This window comes from Pezoporus flaviventris, unplaced genomic scaffold, assembly GCF_033815535.1.
Source record: "Pezoporus flaviventris isolate CSIRO_AGI_PZ_B2104156 unplaced genomic scaffold, CSIRO_AGI_Pfla_v1 ptg000005l, whole genome shotgun sequence".
In the NCBI taxonomy this organism is placed as follows: Eukaryota; Metazoa; Chordata; class Aves; order Psittaciformes; family Psittacidae; genus Pezoporus; species Pezoporus flaviventris.
In genome coordinates, this window is record NW_026892553.1 from 2,256,220 (window position 1) to 2,274,669 (window position 18,450).

At 56.3% G+C, this 18,450-nt stretch overlaps 1 protein-coding gene across 2 annotated transcripts in view; it reads left to right on the forward strand.

Moving 5' to 3' along the window:
- Positions 1 to 6,595: 6,595 nt before the first annotated feature.
- Positions 6,596 to 18,450, forward strand: part of NALF2 (NALCN channel auxiliary factor 2) — an 87,002-nt gene continuing 75,147 nt past the window's right edge. For both annotated transcript variants that reach the window (XM_061445632.1, XM_061445631.1), the window contains exon 1: positions 6,596 to 7,385. In XM_061445632.1, the coding sequence (XP_061301616.1) occupies positions 6,624 to 7,385 (762 nt within the window). In that variant the 5' untranslated portion in view covers positions 6,596 to 6,623. The remainder of the gene's footprint in view (positions 7,386 to 18,450) is intronic.

The following is an 18,450-nucleotide window of genomic DNA, read 5'->3' on the forward strand; positions in this document are numbered from 1 at the left end:
CATCTGCTTTTGTGGGCTGTAAAACCCTCTCCCTGCTCCCCTCCCTTGCTCTGAGTGCTCACAGCTGGGACCAGCATGGGGCTGCAGCCAGCCTGGGCCAGGGGAGCCACAGTGGCTGTCCCATCGGCGTGCTGTGCTGTGACACCTTTGTCACCACTCTTCTGACCCCTTGGACTCACAGCCTGACTGCGGTGATGTGGGGACAAGGGGCAGAGGGCTGGGGGAGAGAGCATGGGGTGATGGAGCCTGAAATAGAGACCTCTCACACCAGGTAAGCACAGGAACACTGATGAACGATTTTACTTCAGGTCTGTTCCACAAGATAGTAAGAAAGATCAGGACAGGAGTGGTAAAAGCGTAGAGTACAAGTCTACATGGAGAGCAGAGGGTGCTACATCCTGCTCTACTCTAAGAAGGGAGATTTATGGCCTGTACTTGGGTGCAGGGCAGCAGGATCAGCTGTGGGATGGATGTAGATTGGGGTTCACACAGGGAGGACCCACAAGAGGCACCTATTCCAAGGGCAGTAGCACCAGGAGGGCAATGAGTTCCATGCTTTCTGTCCATCCCCACTCCTTCCTCCTGGATGCACCAGTCTGGGGCCAAGCTGGCTGTTTCACCCTATGAGCCTCGGGTGACATGGTTTAGCCTGAGGTGTCCCTGACCATGGCAGGGGGGTTGGAACTGGAGGAACTTAAGGCTCTTTCCAACCCTATGATTGGTTTGCAGAGTGGGTGCTGGGGCAGGCTGGGGAGAATAGGGTGCCAAAGGCTCCAGGCTGCTGGGCCAAAATGCTCCCAGCAAATCCATGGGGCAGGCAGAAGGGAGAGGCACTGGGTGGGATGTGAGTGGCTTTCCTCCTGCAAATGCATGATGGAAACTAAAATCCCTTTTCATCAACAGCACACAAGAAGCACCCAGCAAGAGGGCAGGGAATGGGGGCCGGGTAACAGGGAAAGGGGAAGCTCCTTTCCAGCATGGTACTGCACTGCACTGGCACTGCATGAGTGTATGAGGTCTCGGGCAGCTGGTGAATCCCTCTCACCACTAGCATAGGCTCTTGTTAAGCTGCCACCACTACAGCCCCTTCCCCAGGTGCACTGGCAGTGCTGGGAGCCCGGTCCCACTGATTATCATGATTGGCTGCCATTGCTGCTGCAGCTGCACCCAGCACTCATGTCCCCTCTTCCCAAGAGAAGTGGGATGCAAACATGACCATTCCCAGGAAGGGATGCGAGGCAGCTTCATGGGCCATGCGCAGGGTTGTGCTCAGAGGTAACGTGGTGGCATCAGCTGTGGGACCTAATGGGAAGAGCAGCTGGTGCCCCGGAGGCTGCTGAGAGCCCCTGCCACCACCCATTGTTTGGGAGCTGAAGCAATAGGAGGGAGCCCTTGCCCAAGGAGCCGGGAGCCTGGCAGGTCTTGCCAGCGACTCAGCTATGTGGTCTGAAGGTTTTCCCAGGAGGGCCATATAGAAGCAGGGCTGGACGCTGTTGACATCATTCCGGGTATGTCTAGAAACCCAGCCAAGCGGCGCCACAGGAGGGCCACCGAGGTCGGGAGGGCACGGAGCCAGCCCGGGGATGAGGATTTGTGAATGAAAGCAGCATGGGCAGCGCCAGCGAGGCGAGACTGTGGGGTCCCCCGGCGGGGGGGGGGGTGCTCCCTGAGCCCCTCTCCCTGGAGACAGATGTCCTGTCTCAGCCTGGCATCAGGCAAGAACAAGTGGGTCCCATGGGCAGTGTTGGGCAGGGCAAACCCTGGGCACCAGGACATGGCTTCCCTGCCTTACCCAGTCTCATTGCAAGGTCCAGGAGGTATATCCACTTTCTTCTCTGCCTTCTAGCTGTTATATCTGGTTGTGCTTGATTTACTTGCTGCCAGAGCAAAGGCTGCTATGGCTGGGAAGCTCTCAGGGCCTCTCCTTGTATGAAGCAACCTCAGCTGCACTCTGGTTGCAACAAATCTTCCCACACTGGGAGCATCCCTTAGGAGATTCCCTAAAACCCCAGCAGTGCCCACCTCAGCCCTGGGGTCTCTCACTTCCTGCCTGACTGGGAGATGTTCAATCACAATGCAAGACTCATTCCGGTATGTAATGCTCCTATGATGGGTAAAGCATTTCCTGCTGCCAGCCTCCAGTAAGAGCACAGGATCTGTGCTTCAGGGTGGGTTTTCAGTGACTCTGAGCCAGACACTGGCTCCTGCCCAGGTAAGGAGTAAAGGGAGAGGGTTGCGGAGCAGCACTGGGCAGGAGAGCTCACACACACATTTATGGAGGTGAGCACAAGCCTGAGCCCAGCTACCCTACACTGAGCCCTGGGGGCAGGTGAGGGAAGAGCCCTGGAGTGCAGAGGCTCAACTTCAGGATACCATAGCCAGGACTGCTCCTGGGTCAAGCCCTCGGGCAGGACTGTCACCCCTGTGATTCCTGTGGCTGCAGGTCCTCCCTCTGCCCCAGGAGGCAGAGGCTGGTGCTGACCTCCCATGTCCAGGCTTCCCCTTTGAGCCACACCAAACAAGGGCTTTTGGAGGAGCTGGAGCACATGAGGCCACATGCCCTGGCTTATTCTCCTTAAACCACGACACTTACACTTTTCTTCTGGTGACTCAGTGCAGCCAGGCAGGCTCTGTCTCTTCTCCAGCTGAATTCAGTCACAGAGAGCAAAGGCTTCCCTGCAGTGCAGTGCTGTGTGCCTGCAAAAAGCCCTGTGTCAGCAGGTGCACACACAGGCCTGATGCAACCACCCCTCTGGTCACCCCATCGTGTCAGCCCCTGGGGTCCCTTCAAGGTGCTTTGCCTGTGCCTGGGGATGTGCATACCCTAATGCCTCCTATATCTGGAGCTTGGGGTCCCTCTCCTCCTCACTTCTTCTGGCGCTGGGCCTCCTCCTGTCACAGTTAAAAATTTGCCTTTCCCAGCCGAGCACCAAGATCCCATAAAAGTGTATTGTGGAGATCCCTTTGCAAAGACCAAGCCAAGTGTTGTCAGCTACAGCATGTAGTAAGAAAACACTGGCCTTATGCTGGTGGTGACGTCCTTACTGGTGTATCCCCACCTGAGGGTCTGCCTGACAAGGGAGCTAGCTGATTAGCATCAGGTAATGATGACAGCCCTCCAAATCCCCAAAAGTGCTGGTGCTTCCTGAGGAGGCCTCCTGAGCAGCAGCCTCTGCCACCCAAGGAACCCTGCTCCAGCTCACGCATCTCTGCCTGGTCTAAGAAAAACACCACTAAAACACTGCCCTTAAATGCCAGCAGCAAATGGAGAGAAACCTGAGGCAGGCTGAGCAAATGAACCCGTTATGTCATGAAGGGCTGTGTGTAAGCTGCTGTTTCTACAATGAGAGCAGGGAGTGGGAGGAGCGGTTGATGTTTTCCCAGCAAGGGGAAACTCCTGGGTGGAAATACCACTGCACCCTGGCAACGGAGCCCTTCACCCAGCAGGGCAGTGCTCATCCAGCCTCATCGCAGCCGGGTGATGCCGAGCGGAGCACAGGCTCTGTGGTGAACGACTCTTCACATCGGAGGCCTGTGTGAGTGCACAGGGAAGCTGGGGCTGAGCTCAGCCCCACAGTGTGTGCCTGCAAGGGTGGGTTCCCAGGAAGCTCCTCCTGCCTGCCCTGCTGCTCCCATACAGCCTGTAAGCACCTGCTTGCCTGAGATGCATGAAAGGACCAGGAGTGCAGGGGCAGGAAGAAAACAGAGTCCTTTGGCTGGGGAAAAGCTGAACTACAGTGGGAACAGTGGTACCTGGGGGAGATATATAGGAAACGAGAGGCTTGAAAGAGGCTTAAGGAGCAGCTCCCCACTGAAGGTAGAAGGAAGAGAAGACCCATGCTGCTGACGCAAGTAAAACCTAAAGTGCTGGGCTTTCCTGGGTGTCAGCCTAGCCTTTAGCAGGAGCCACCACTGGGAACGTGGAACACTAGAAGGGAAGGAGCTGCTAGGGTTGAAGGACAGTGGGGTTTGGTGGCAGCTAAATAATGGGGTATGTGAGGTTTGAGGGGCTGTGTTGTCATCTCTCAGCTCTAACAATAGAGACAGCATGCAATACTGCTGGCCTCCTGCCTGTAGCGCTGTCCTTGAGACAATTTGCATTTGCACAGCGCGAAAACTTCACTTCCCCCTTGGGCTGAAACAGCAGAACCTCCCCCGGGGGAGGTGAAAGCCCTTGGGCAGAACAGCCTGTCAGGAGAGTGACAGACCGAGCTGGAGTCCCACGGGTGCTGCCTCTTGGCTAGGCAGCACAGCTCAGGGAGCTGAGGTCCCTGCCAGCATGCACAAAAGCTGGCATCTATCAGGTGTGCCCAGGCTTGTGTGCGCTTTTCCTGCTGGTGCCTCAGTTTCCCACTGGAAAGCAGGAGCTCTGCCAGGTGGGCTGGGGCTCCGTTCCCTGCAGCAAGGACTTGCTGTGGTCAGAGCCTTGTGCTTTGCACCCTGGTGAGCTCTGTCTGTGTGGCGCAGGTGCCGGAGCTACAGGACACGCTGCTCTCACACTGTGCACAAGGTGGTGAGACATTTGTGCCTGGGACACTGGGGCCGTTTCATTGCAAATAGAGAGGGAGAACAGTTAGCATCTATTTCTGAAATAATGGCTCCAGTGCACCAAGCCTTGGCATGATCCTGTGTGCACAAGGGAAAGGAACCCCAGACCTGCAGGAATAGCTCTCAGCTATTCCAGCATCTCCTCCCAGCTGGGCCGTGGGCACGCTGGAGGGGCAGGAAGGCACAGGGTGAAAGAGCCAAAGGGAAGCTGTCCCCTGAGCTCTGCCCTGTGCTCCAGGAGCCACAGGTGTCCATGCCACGGCTCAGAGAAGCTCCGTCTCCAGTCTGGGTTGCAGTTTTCCCTATATCACTTCCACTGATGTTCGACATTTGTTCGTTCCGGCTGTAAAACCTCTCCTGGCCCTACACCAGGTATTTTCTCACCTCAGTGCCTCAGCCAGAGCAGCCCTGACTGTTGGAGTATGTGTGGCTCAGGTACATCGGTCTCTGTGATTAACACGCTCTTTGTTCTGGGTGTGCTGCATGGCAGGGGGATGGGAGTTCAGACCCGCAGCCCCCAAGGTGTCCTTGCTGTTGCAGAGAGAGGTTGGTGGCCCATGCCCTGTCCTGCTGGGCCCGTGTTCAAAGGAAGGCAGCTTTAAACAGGAGCAGGGGTCCAAGTGGTGGCTGTAGCAAAGCATAATCCTCACCTTCTGGCCTGGGCCTTTGGGATCAGGACAGCCGCAGACATGAGGACTTCCACATGTTGTGATCCCATTAGAGAAGTGCTCTGAGTGCCAGTTGAGATGACAGCCCTGCTGTGCTTGCATGAGCACCGTGAGCTCCCCTTTCCCAGGGCTTGCTCTCCTCACAGGTCAGGCTGACAAATGTGAGAAGAACAAACCCACCAGTGACTTTCCTGCCTGGGCCAGCCTGAGGGTGACGACCCACTCCACCACCTCTGCTGATGAAGGGTGTCAGCACATCAGAGTGGCGTGAAGGAGCTGGTTCGCTTCGGGACAGAGCTTGATGAAAACCCCAGGAACAAGAACATTTGCACCAGCTCCCACAAACAGGTGAGTGTCCTGTGGTGGGGATGGCTTCATGCGTTGGAGAAGGAGCCTTGGAGCCAGCTCTGCTCTGCTTACAGCTGGACTTCATGTTGCTGAGCTGTGCTTAGTTTTCACCCCCAGTACGCTAACAGTTTAACTACCCCAATGAACTCCTAATGGGGTGCCAGCAGGGTTTGGACACGAGGAAGTGATGCTCCCTCGAAGCTGCCTTCCTCTCAGCTTCAGTGCCTGGGCAGAACTCCCTCCGGGCGACCCAGAAACGGGCACGACCGGGGCTGCGGGTGAGCGGGCAGCAGGTGCCCCGGGACACCCAGCGCGTCCGCCACGGGGGAGCTGCGAGGCGCCGCGGGTTCCGCGCCGGTCGCTGCTGGCAGAGCCCACCGAGACCCCGCTCTGCGCAGGACCAGCCCCCGACCAGGCGGCCCCCGCTGCCCGTGCCGGCGGCGCGGGAGGCGGACGGGACAAGGCGGCGGGGGGCCGAGGCTCCGGGTGAGGAGCGGGGCGAGGCCCGCGGGGCACCGGCAGCCCGGCCGCTCCCCTCCCCGGGGCAGCGCGGCCCCGGTAGCGGCGGCCCGTGCGTGCGGAGCTGTCCTTCAGCACCACGGCACCTGCCGCCGCCGGTGCCCGCGCCGGGCCGGGCCGGGCCGCGAGTGGTCGGCGGGGCGGGGGGAGCCGGCCAGGCGCGCAGGCGCAGGGCGGCGCGGCTCCTCAAGGTGTTGGCGGCGCGGCCGAAGATGGCGACAGACTGAGGGCATGGGGCCCGGCGGCGGCGGGCGCGGCGGGGCCCGCGAGCTGGCGCAGCCGACGGGGAAGCGGAAAGCCGAGTGAGCGGGGCCGGGGCATGCCCCCGAGCGGCTGGCGGCGAGCGGCGGCCGGGGCGGGGAGCGGCGGCGGCAGCGGCGGGGCCGAGGCGGCTCGGCGGCCGGCGGCGGCCTGTAGGCGGGGGCGCGGGCATGGCGGCAGCGGCGGCGGCGGCGCGGCGCGGCGGCCGCAGGTGACAGCGGCAACAGCGCGGCGCGCCCCGCCGCCGCCGCCGCCGCCCCCCCGCGCCGCTCCCGCAGCATGATCCGCGGCGCCTGGATGTACCCCCGCGGGGGCGCCGCCGGCGGGGCGGTGTGCTGCGCGCCGCGCCGCAGCGACAAGCCGGTGGCCGACCCCGAGCGGGCGCAGAAATGGCGCCTCTCGCTGGCCTCGCTCCTCTTCTTCACCGTCCTCCTCTCCGACCATCTGTGGCTCTGCGCCGGGGCCAAGCTCCGGGCGCGGGAGCGGAGCGGCGCCGGGAGGGCGAGGAGCCGCGGGCCGCGGGCCCTGCTGGCGGCCGACCCGGCGGGCGGCAGCTGCGAGGCCCTGCTCGGTAACCTCAGCCGGGCCCCCGGCCCCTGCCCCGCCGCCCGCGGCGACCTGGACTCGGCCTGCGCCCGGCTGCATGCCCTGCAGCGGCCGCGGGGCTCCCCGGCCGGCGCGCCCCTCCGCTCGCCCCCCGCCGCCGCCCCCTACTTTGCCTCTCCCTCCTCCAAGAGGACCTTCCTGCAGGCTTACTTTAGGAACTTCAACCTCTCCTTTTGTGATACTTACACGATCTGGGACCTGCTGCGGGAGATGGCCGGCCCGGACGGCCTGGACTGCAGCGTGGACAACCTGATGGTGGACTTGGTGGTGGCGGCGGCCGGGGCGCTGGGCGGGGAGGCCTGTAGCAGCTGCGTCCAGGCGTACCAGCGGCTGGACCAACACGCTCAGGAAAAATACGAGGAGTTCGACCTCTTGCTGGAGAAGTACTTGCAATCGGAAGAGTACTCGGTCAGATCCTGCCTGACAGACTGCAAGGTAGGATGGGGCATCCCAGGCTCCCCCCGTGCTGTGCTGACAGGTGGGCAGCATGCTGTCCTGCAGTCACACTGAGCCCCGGGGGTTTGGCTGCAGAGGGATGCCGCAGCCCTCCTGCCCACATGCCTGATGGAGCCGTGCTTCCCACAGGCTGGAGGTCTCCCTGTGCCCTCCAAGGCACAGCTTGTCAGTGGTGGTGAGATGGGCCCAGAGCCCTCAGGGCAGCCGGGATGGGGCGGTGGGAGAAAGAGGGCAGAGCAGGACTTGGTCTGGGTGTTCATGCACTCATCCCTTCACATCCATCCACATACAGGCAGGCTTCCAACACCAGCCTCGCCTGCACCCCTTTATGTGTACAGACACACACTCGTGCACGCACAGGCCAAGCTAGGGCAGCTTTGGGGCCCCTCATCGCTGCCTCTGGCCTTCTGCTGCTGCTGCAGAGGGTTGCTGCGGAAGGTTGCTGCAAAACGGCTGGGGCTGCCCAAGGCTCTGCGAGTGACAAGCAGTGACCTGAGATGAACCAAGGTGCCAGAGCCCCTTCCCCGATTGCAGCAGCTGTGTTCCAGCCCTTCCACCCGTTTTTCCCAGGGAGGTGGGCCAGGGGTGCTGGGATAGGAGTCCTCTCCTTGGCATTCCCATAGGGTCAGACTGTCCTCAGTTCCAGGGCACTGTCCATGGTCCAAAAGTAAATGGGTTGCTTCCCCCAGCATCAGTTGTGTGGAGCCTCAGCACAGTGCTGTCTCCAGAATGAGAGCTACGATTACATCTTTCTCTGGAGTCCCCAGTGCGGTTCTGTGGGTGCTCTCCAGCTTTCTCATGAGTCCCAGCACTGCGGCTCCTACAGCCTTCACCTGCTTGGAGCTGCCTGGCTCACCCGTGTGCACTTCCTCCGGACATCACCTGTGGGAAGCATAATGGTCTTGATGATCAAACCTTTCTCAGAGATGTGTCTTGGGGGACAGACCCAGAGGGACAGTGGCAGAATTTCTTGCTGGTGACAGGATGGTGTTAGGCTGCTGCTCTTCTGGGGGAGTTTTGAGGACACTTGGATCTGTGGTGGCAGCAGAGGCAGCTCTTGGCGTGGGGCTCATCCCCTGGGAAAGTGCAGGAGCAGCACTAGGGCACATCACCAGAGACACCAAGGTGGTGTCTTGTCAAGGGCACGACAGCGAGATCCTAGCTGCCGCTCTCAGGCCCATGGTTCTGCATCACTTTTGTAAGGAGCTGGTTTTGGAAAGGAGCTAGTGCTGGCATTCTGGGCCTGTGCCAAGCCAGGTAATTACAATCTGCTTGCCCATATTCCCCCTGTGGTTTCAAAGGTACATAGTATTCAGTCTGCACCAAGTGGTTTGGTCCTGCTGCTCCACTTCCATGGTGAAGGAAGGGACTCGGCACTGCCCACTGTTGTGCTGCTCCCGCTCCTGAGGATCCAGCAGAAGCAGGGTCTTCCTGTGCCTTGTCCAGTGGAGCCTCCAAGCACCCTTGCTTAAAGCTTAGCATCCATCTCTGCTCAGTCTGACTTGCTTGTACCCGCTGGTATAGAGATCTGGAGAGAGAGCACACATAAGAAAATAATCATTACCTTTGGGTCTTGGACAAGGAGATGTTCCCATGGACTCTAAAGCAGCTAGAAACAGAGCTGTGCTTAGATGAGTCGTAAGTGTCCCTGGTCTTAACATCCTTGATGAGGAAGCAGGAAACGAGCTTAGACAGCAGGACGTGTCCCTCCTAACTTGCTCTGTGTCACGTTGACAGTTGCATCTTTCTAGCATCTGTGAGCACCAGCTTTGTGATTTCACAGGAGGCGTTTGGGAAGCAACAGGAGGGCATGAGCAGCCGGGCCAACCTGTATGCACTTGCAAGAAGATTTCCAGTATGGTTGCCTGAGTTGGCATGCACCAACGTGAGCCCTCGCACCTCCTGCTCGTTTCAGTGTCTCGTGGAAATCAGGCCACTTATTTAATGTGCTTCGATACGTATTTAGGTGCCTTACTTTAGCCTTTCCCAGTTGCGAGCCTCAGCCTTGCCATCTCAGTGAAATGAGGGTAATGCCAGACTCATCTGGCTTTGTGGTGGCGAGTGAGTTTTGGCCTGATTCTGTGTCCCCTGGTCTTCAGCAGGGGCTGCAGTTGCTCATTGCATTGGAAAAAAACTGGCTGGTGGGATTTTTAAAGCTATCTGAATTTTAATTCCTATCCAGATGCTGAATATTACCTGCTTGTAATTAACAGCAGAGAGCCACTGCTCGATGGTAACAACCCATGAGAGCAAATGACAGCAAAATAGGAGAGGAGTGGAGGAAAACATAATGGACAGCTCGGACAGTGTGAGAGGCTGCTGCATAATCCTTGCAGCAGGAGACTGGCTTTAGAGAGCCCTGTATGTAGACTTAAGTAATATTTCTGGGGCTGAGGGATTATGTGGGGTTGGGGGCTGTGGATGCAGGGCTCCTGCACCCTATGGCCATGCATGGGGATTTGCGCTGCCTCCCATTCACAAAATTCCTATTCCATAACAGCAGCTGGAAAATTGAAGGTGGGGAAACAAGGCAGCTCCAGCTCACCTGCACACAGCCTTCCCTCTGCAGAGCCACAGATCCCCCCGTAATTCTGTCCCCAGGGAGCAGCGCGGCTCAGTAAACAGCACACACGGAGCTCTTTGGCAGCCAAATCACCCCAGAGATTTTGGCTCTTTATTGCGTCTGCTTTAAAACAACAAAACAGCCCCACTGGAGCAGCCAGTTCCTTATGGCAGAGGCTTTGACCCCGAGTTAAAAACTTAGGAACGGCTGAGCAGTGCGGGTTGCTTTCAGGAGACACACGAGTCCCATCCTTCCCTGTTAATAAATCATCATGAGGGCAGCCCCTGAGTTTGGGGAGCTGTGCTCAGCAGGGGAAAGGCAGATGCTGCCAGGGGGAAGCAGTATTCTGCGGATCCAAACCCTGGGTCTGTTTGTGCGTGGAGCTTGGGGGAGCGCTTAGGGAAAGCTGGGCTAAAATCTCCCTGGGAGCTGCGGAAAATGCCATGAAATGGTGGGGTCTCTGTGTAATTCAGCTGCTCAGATTACTCATTGCTGTAATACTCTCCCAGGCCTTTTTATTTTCTGCTTGGAACTAATTCCCGGGCAGATCCCACCTTCTGCATACGTTGTTGTTATTCCCGTGAAGCACTGTCAGCTTCCAAATCACACTCTGAAAATGTTTTACTTACTACTCCTACAACTAACACCAAAAATCCCAATGGCTGAGAGTGAAATGTGAAAAAGATGGGGTTTGGGTTTATTGTCTGTTTGCATTTCGTGTGTGCGTGGGTTCATGGAGGTTGGCACTTACGGCCCTTGCATTCCCCAGCACCATGCGAACAGGGGAAGGAGAGGAAAAAGTGGGTCCATAAAGTCCATCCATCTTCTGAAATACTTGTCACCTCTTGCAGTGAATACCTGTGTGCCAGCTGCTGGGGACATGGTGCTAGTTAGCGGTGATGTGCATAAAAGAGGTGGAAAACATTGGTGGTTTTCTACCTTTAAGGGAAAAGTCATTAAATTGTGTCAGGAGCAGCTGCCTGACACCTCCATCTCCCCTCTTCCTGCGTGCCTTGTACCCTTTCACTGCAAGACACGGTGAACTTTGTGCACTGAACGGTTGTGGTGACATGTGGTAGCATCCTTCAAAAGGGCTGGGTGAAGTCACAGCCCTGGGATGTGGATGTTGCAGCTGAATGTCCGTTGGGAAATGCAGGGGAGGGCAGCTCCTGCAGAATGCAGGCTTTGCAGGACTTAGTGCAGGAAGAAAGACCCATCCTGCCAAAGCGTTGCCTTCCAGAATGCTTGCGGCAGGTTTGTACCTTTTTTCCATGTTTCTCAACAGGCAAAAAGCAGAGTTGCTCCAGCTCAACCACTGCCAGATGAGAGGTTCGCTTCTATAAAGGAAGAGCACTGTGTGCTGCCTCCATCACCGACAGCCGCTGTGGAGAGCTCTCCTAAAAGTGCACGCTCCCACTGGTACTAGGGCAAATCAAGATCTATGGGACAAAGCCTGCTGAATTAAGGACGCATTAAGCTGCAAGAAACAAAGCTGTGAAGGGAGAAGGACTGACAGCCAGGAGCTGCAGGGCCGGGGCTGGTTACAGAACACTAGTGGGAAAGCGAGGCTGGATAGGACCTGTAGCATCTCAAATTATATTAGATTACCAGGGTTTCTCTGTGCAGATGAGCCAGTGGCTGTTGAGTCCTGCTGTGACCCTGGCCAGATCTTTTTCTGCACCTCTGTTTTCCATGTTACCCACCGGAGGGCCTGTCTGAGGGAGCCTGGTAGGGCAGGATTTCACTCATGATGCTTTCACAATGTGCTAGTGCTTCCCCACTGTGGGTGTGCAGGCGATGCATGAGAGATGGAGGCCGGTTCCAGCAGTGAGGTGCTGCGGCATCACACTTGGCACAGCCCATACTGAGTGGCTGGGCAGCAAATCTGCAGCACCAGGTTCAACACCCTCCAGGGGTCCTGTTTTCTTGCTCTTGTTTACCCAGAAATGGCATTAACGATCAACATCTCTGCTGAGCATCCCTCCATGCGGAGCATCTTCTGGTTGGAAGCTTTGGGAGGGCCATGTCTTGGGGACATCCCAGTGCCAGGGATGCCACTTGAGGCAACCAAAGTAGTGTTTTACCTTCACAAACGCTGCTTGAGTTGAGTTTGTGTGGGCTGGATTTATCCAAAATGCTACTCAGCCTGGTGCATGGAGCCCTGCAGGCAGAAGGCAGGTTCCTTGAGACCCACAGCAAAAGTGGCTTCACCAAAAAATGTGGGGTTACGTTAGTATCAGCAAATCTGCTGGTGAATGGCTGCAAAGCTGCACCCTGGGTCTGGTCCCTTCTTACAGCGCTAATGGGCTTGTGGGTGCTGCACCAGGAGCAGCAGCACCCAAGAGGGGAGAGGCTGCTTCCAAGCACCCAGGCAGCTTTGGTGTGTGCACATGGAGCTTTTCTATGGAACAAGCCTGGCTGGTGAGGTGGAGCTTTACTGGCATTTCATGAGATTCAAGTTTCAGAGTAGGTTCAGCACGTCATTTAGCAAGACCACCTGCATGGGCTTAGCCAAGCACACAGCTCCACATTACACACCAATGCCATGTAAGCAAAGGTAATTTTTTTCACCCCTACACAAAGATGTGATTATATTGTAGAAAGAATTTGAACAAAAGGAATATGTTGGGTTAGGTGTGCAGTTACTGTGGCCACAGCCTCTGGCACAGCCGAATTGTGCCTCGTGGTGGGTGCCACCCAGGTGCTTGGAAACAGAGATCAAAGATTGAAAAACAGAGGAATCAAAAACTGAACTGATGAAAGGAGTTTGCTCTGTAATAAAGGAAGCGTCAAGGTATCAGAAGGGCTCCTGTGGTGGCTGGGAGGCATGGGAGTGCTGTGAGCCAGGAAGGAAGTGAGATGCTGAGCTGGTGCTTGGACAGGCCTGAGCTTTACTTGGTGTTGAGGCATCTCACGATGCTGAGGGGTGCACAGTGGTGGCAGCTGGACCCAGATGGCTGCTTTGGGGTGAAGTGGCCAGGGATGTGGGAAGCAGCCTTGGAGTGCTTTCCCTCAGCCCTTGGTTGGGCTGTTGGGTGGTGGTGTGAATGGGAGGGGATTCACCACTGATCTCAGTGGTGGTTGGGTGCCTGCTTTGGGCTGGCTTGTTGCCTATTAGTCCTTGCCTGTTAATGTCTGGTGGTGGTGCTCAAGGGGAAAAAGCAGAAGTTTAGGCAGCAAGTCTCTGTGCAGCAACAGGCAGGTTGGCAAATGGTGCAGGGAAGTGTGAGGGAGGGCGAGAGATCCTTCTCCATCAAACTGTCACCAAGTAGCTACAAGTGACGCAGGTGCCAGCGCCTGTTCCTGCACCCATGTGCTCAGGCTGTGCCTGCTGCTGCCGGTGCTAGGTGCAGGAGCCTAGGTTCCTCTTCATGTGTGCCTGTCCGTGGGGGCACGGGGGCTCCATGGCAGGGTAGCACCAACTCCTCAGACAAGCAGGCTCTGCTTCAGTGGGAGAGGCACAGTGTGATACTTCATTAACGATGCCTTTTGGAAAGCATCCGGGGTGCCATGGTCCTGTTGGGTGCAGGCAGCCTCTGTGAGTCAGTGAGCTCAGAAGTGTGTGCGATGGTGTTGGCAAAATATATGACCTGATAAAATGACATAAGCTCCTTGGTCCCCTGCTTGCTGTACGCATCCATTGTCACAGGCTGCCTGGGGTGGCCCATATTGGGGAGCGCTTGCAATGCTGCTTTTAGTAGCAGACTTGCAATGCTGCTTTTAGTAGCAACAAAGGGATTTGCTGGTGTCACGCTGACTGCCAGCTCTGCAAGCACCCTTGTGCTGCCTGAGGAGAGGCAGCAGCACCCTCCCCATAGCCAGGCACCAAGAGAGGGAAGAGGAGGCACACTGGTGTCTGCTTGAACCCAGGCCATCGCTGGACCTGCTCACGCAAAGGGCTTATTGTGGTCCCTATCTTGGAACTGGCATCTTTTGCATCAGGAAAGGAGCCTTTTGTGGACATCAGGGGATCACACATATCCTGGCCTCCCACTGTTGCAGAGACCCTGGGCACCACCGCAGGGCTCAGCACCTGGGTGCCTCAGTGACCACACACAGCAGCCCCAGCCCCTTTGGCATCTCCTTAAGCTATGCCACAGCCCCAGGCCTGGCCCCACAGATGCTCCACAGGGCTTTTCCTCTGCTGCCTGCCTCCAGAGCTGCCTGCCAGGGTTGGAGCAGGAGCACAGGATACACCTGGCTGCCAGGGGCTATTCCCGCTGTCACCGGGATGCCATTAGCATGCAGCTCATGCCTAGCTCCACACAGAGGAAGCTCGTCTCTGCTGTCGTTTGAAGGGCAATGACTCAGGGACAGCAAATCTGTGAATGAGACATGGAAGCTGCTTGGGTGAGAAGTAGCCATCTGTCTACGCTGCTCCCATGGGCAGAGCGGGCAGCAGCCTTCCTGGGGAGGCTTGACCAGCTCAGCCTCGATCCTCTTCCCTGCTTGGCTTTTGCTCCCCAGGGCCTCTCTCCCAGCTGTGTTCTTGAGGTATCAGAGGGAGGAGTGGTGCTGGGTGCAGACAGACAGAATGGGTGCCCCCAAACTCTGCTGATGTGGCTGTTGTGTCAGAAAAGGCAGCATAAAACAGCATCACCAGCACGTTTTTGACTGCCTGTGTGAGCATCCTGGTGCTCCTGGTCCTGGCCGGAGAAGGAAACACTGCAAGCCCCACTTATGTCCCCAGGAATAAAAGATACATGTATCTGGCGTCTTGGCTGACATCTTATCTCTGTGTGACAGCTTCTGCAGCGCTTCTGGTGGATGGAGGTTGTATGAGGGCAAAGTGAGTGCAGTGGTGAGGGGAGATGCAGAGGAGGTTCTCAAGCTGGCACCAGTGGCAGAGATGGGGCCTGGTGAGGACTGTGCCAGTACCTATGTTTCCCTGGAACGGGGAGCTTTGTGCATCTTGTGCCTGCAGGCATCGTGCTGCACCAGTCCCTATCACTCTCCACAGCTCCTTGTTCTGGAGGGAGAGGTGACAAGCAGAGATTTTCTTGCAAGTTCCCAGCCAGACGCTGTTTGGGAAGAGCGGTTGCAGCTGGTCGGTGTAGGGGGAGCAAGAGCTGTATTTGTGTGTTTAACATAAGAGTGCAGAGTTCAACCCCTTCCAGACCTGGGTCTCCCCCTGACCTGCTCCTAGTCTTCAGTGGCAACTCCGTGGAGCTGGATGATGGAGAGTAAGAATGATGCCATAACCAAGAGAAAAGCTGTAAAGAGGAGATAAGTCCTCGTGCTTGAGGATATGAAGCAGTTACAGGCAGCCTGAGACTAGATGGGAGCTTTGCTCTGCATGGTTTATTCTTCACAGGAAGGTCTCCACCATCTCCAAACCCCCTGGGTTTGGTGGCTGCTGGGGGCATGTCCAGGTTTCCCTGTGGGGAATCCTTTCTTATCCCCTGAACCCTTCTGGCCTCACTCATGGGGACCTCCACTTTGGTTTCCTAGAATATCCATTCTATACCAGGGAAGCATCTCTGAGCTACAGTCTTCCCATGAGATGCTTCAGTTTCCAAGAACTGGCATTTTCAGAAAGTAGAAAAAACCTTCAGCCAGAACATTCCCAGGCAGCCATGCTACCGATGAATTCTTCAGACCTGCCTCTGCAAACCAGGACAGGAAATACTCATGGAGGTAGGGAGAAGTCCTCACCCACAGCCACTTCAGGTGCTTGTGATGATTATTTCACAAGCAGCAGTTGTCTTCTCCCCCTTTCCTGCCTGTTGAGCTGTTGCTAACAGGTCTGCAGCCCCTAGCATGGGGAGAAGGGATATGTGAATGTGCAGATGTTGACTTGGAACTCTGCAACGGTATGTTTGAGGTGTTCCTGCAATCCCTGCTTCCATCTTCATCCCAAAAGTTTCTGATGTGTCCGGGTACACCTGCTCTTCCTGGTCCCACTCAGGCTGCTTGGTGGGAGCAGGCACAGGTAGGTGACAGAGAGGTGTTGCTGGGATGGAGGAGCACCGGGTGTTTTGCTCTCTGCTGAGTGCTCTCAGGGTGGTTTTGCTCCTGGATGCGGGCCCCAGAGCCTTATTTGATCCCTGGGGTTCTTCAGGGCATGTCTGCGAGCAGAAGCACCATCTGTAGAAATGCTGTTTGTTATTTGTGTTTGGCAAAATTTTGTAACTACCCAATGCAGCCCCACTTCCCATGGGACTGGTGGGCATTGGAAATCTGTGTCCAGGGAGGGCATCTGCCTGTTGAGGAGGGATGCTTGTGCAGGCAAGACGCATGCAACAACAAAGTCCTGTGATTTTTGCTGCCTGCTGTTCAGTTTCTAGGTAAATTCTAAGAGTGTGGTTTGGATCTATACACTTGTAAGTTGTTCGGATCTTTTTAATGGCCCCAGTAACTCTGCAGGCTGCAGAGCTTCCTCGCCCTGTGCTTTAAGCACATAAAGCAGACCTGCTGGCTGTCATGCCTTGGGTTGGAAGCACTTTGAGCGTTGCAGTCTATTGATTGGGCATGTGGAAAATATGTGAGTGAAAATGAGGGCACTTGATTCAGTGGTGTTGGTGAACTTTGCCTGGTGTTCCTGTTATCTGTGCAGCAGGGCTGGCGGAGCAGTGCCCACAGAAGTCTATGCAAGAGCAGCTTTTATTTGCTATGATGTATTACTTGTTTGTCATCCTTCATTGCTCTCCTGTGAAAATAAGGTTGTCAGGGAGCAGCAGCAGCTGCTGGGGCAGAGGGCTGGCTTGGAGCATGGTCCTGGGGCAGCAATGAGCCCCGGGCATGGGCATCTCTCTGGACACTTATTCCTCATGGAGGTGCAGGGGAAGCATTTTCACTCTGCGGGGAATAATTTATCTTCATGCCGTGCTTTGGAAGTTCTAGTGTTACCAAAGGTGCTGACCCCTTTATTCACCCCCTTGTCTTGCAGCACCCTGCCTGCAATTCACTGCCTTCCCTTCTGCATGCATTTGCTCTGTGGGTGCTGGGCATGCAGCCCCGAGGCTCTGTGTGCTGTGTTTCCATAAGCCTGGCAGCAGCACCCAGGGAGCCCCGGGGCTTGCCTAGATCCTGGCTCCTGGCCTGGGAGGAGGAGGCAGCCTGCGGGCAGAGCTGGCAGGGGGATGGAGCAGTGTGGCTGTGTTTGTGTGTGGCAGATTTACAGAGAGGAGAGCCCCAGCTTCGCCTGGGCTTGCTCCAGGGGAGAGCAGTGAGGACCGGGCTTCCCCACAGGAGCGCATCCCTTGAGGCTCACTGATTGAGGAGTGATGCTGGCTAGGAGCATCTGCCTGCTGCTCACCATGGAGACTGGGAGTTATCCTGGGTTTTTCCCACCTCCTGGGTGCATTAAGGCTCCACCTGGAAGAGAGAGGGAGATTTCTGCCAGTGCTGTTCATCAGGAGATAAGAAAAGAGGTTCCAGCTCTCAGGTCTGACACAAGCCATGTTGTCGCCTTGTATCCATCAGAAGTGGTGATAAGCATCTAGGAGATCATCTTTTGCTGCATTTAAGAGACCTCTGTGAACAAGTTAAGTGTAGCAGGCTTTTGCAGCTGTCTAAACTCCAGCATTGGCCTGGGAGACTGCATCTCCTTCTGACCATGAAAGGTGCCTGGGAGCTGGGCTGTCTCCCCCTGTTTGCTGCATGAGGGAGCTGGGCCAGGTCCTGCTGCTCACCCCATTCTCTGAGGCGTGCAAGGGAGAGACTTCCTCCTGCTGCGGGGTGTCCCTTAGTCCCTGTACCACATTGTGTTCCCATTCACACAAGATAGGACCTTGTGGGATGCTGCACACCATTCAGGCACTTGTGTGAGAACAAAGGGCTTCTGGCAAGGTGCAGGATTGGGCCCTACCATGTGTATAGGTTGCAAGGGCAGTGCTGTCGTGATGCTCCAGTGTAGCCCTTGCTGGGCTGGGCGCTCAGACCCTCCTGAAAATGATGCTCCATCCCAACTGCTTCCTTCGCAGGTAGATGTATTTGCTCTGCAGGGAAACTTCTTCCTCGTCCCCATCAGCTGGTGGGTAATATATGGCTTGTGGCACTGAAGTGTCTAGCCTTTATTTTTTTATATCCTATCTAATGTAACAGGATGTTCCCATTATCTGAATAAATGTTTAATCTACTTTTGAATCCTGCTCCCAGCTGCGGCAATATCTAATGGGAGTGAATTCCTCAAGCAGTGCTAATAGATTGCAGGGACCTGACTTTCCCTCTGTCCCAACTCGGTTGTGTTCATCTTCAGCTTTATAGTGGTCTTTAATTACTTTCTAACTAATTGGGCTGATAGCAGACTAGGCTGCTAACTAACCCACCAGTTACCTGCAACCTCACCAGGGGCTAGCTGGTGAGTGATGGTCACGCACCTTTCCAGAGCTGTGCTGGCGAGTGCAGCTACCGCAGAGACATCGCTGTGTTGTGAGCAGCCCTCCCACCTTCTGAGGCACTCTGAAACCCCCCCAAGTTCTTTTTAGGAAGCTGGTTAATGTTCCTCTGGATTCCCTATTCCTGCGGCTAGGAAGATAC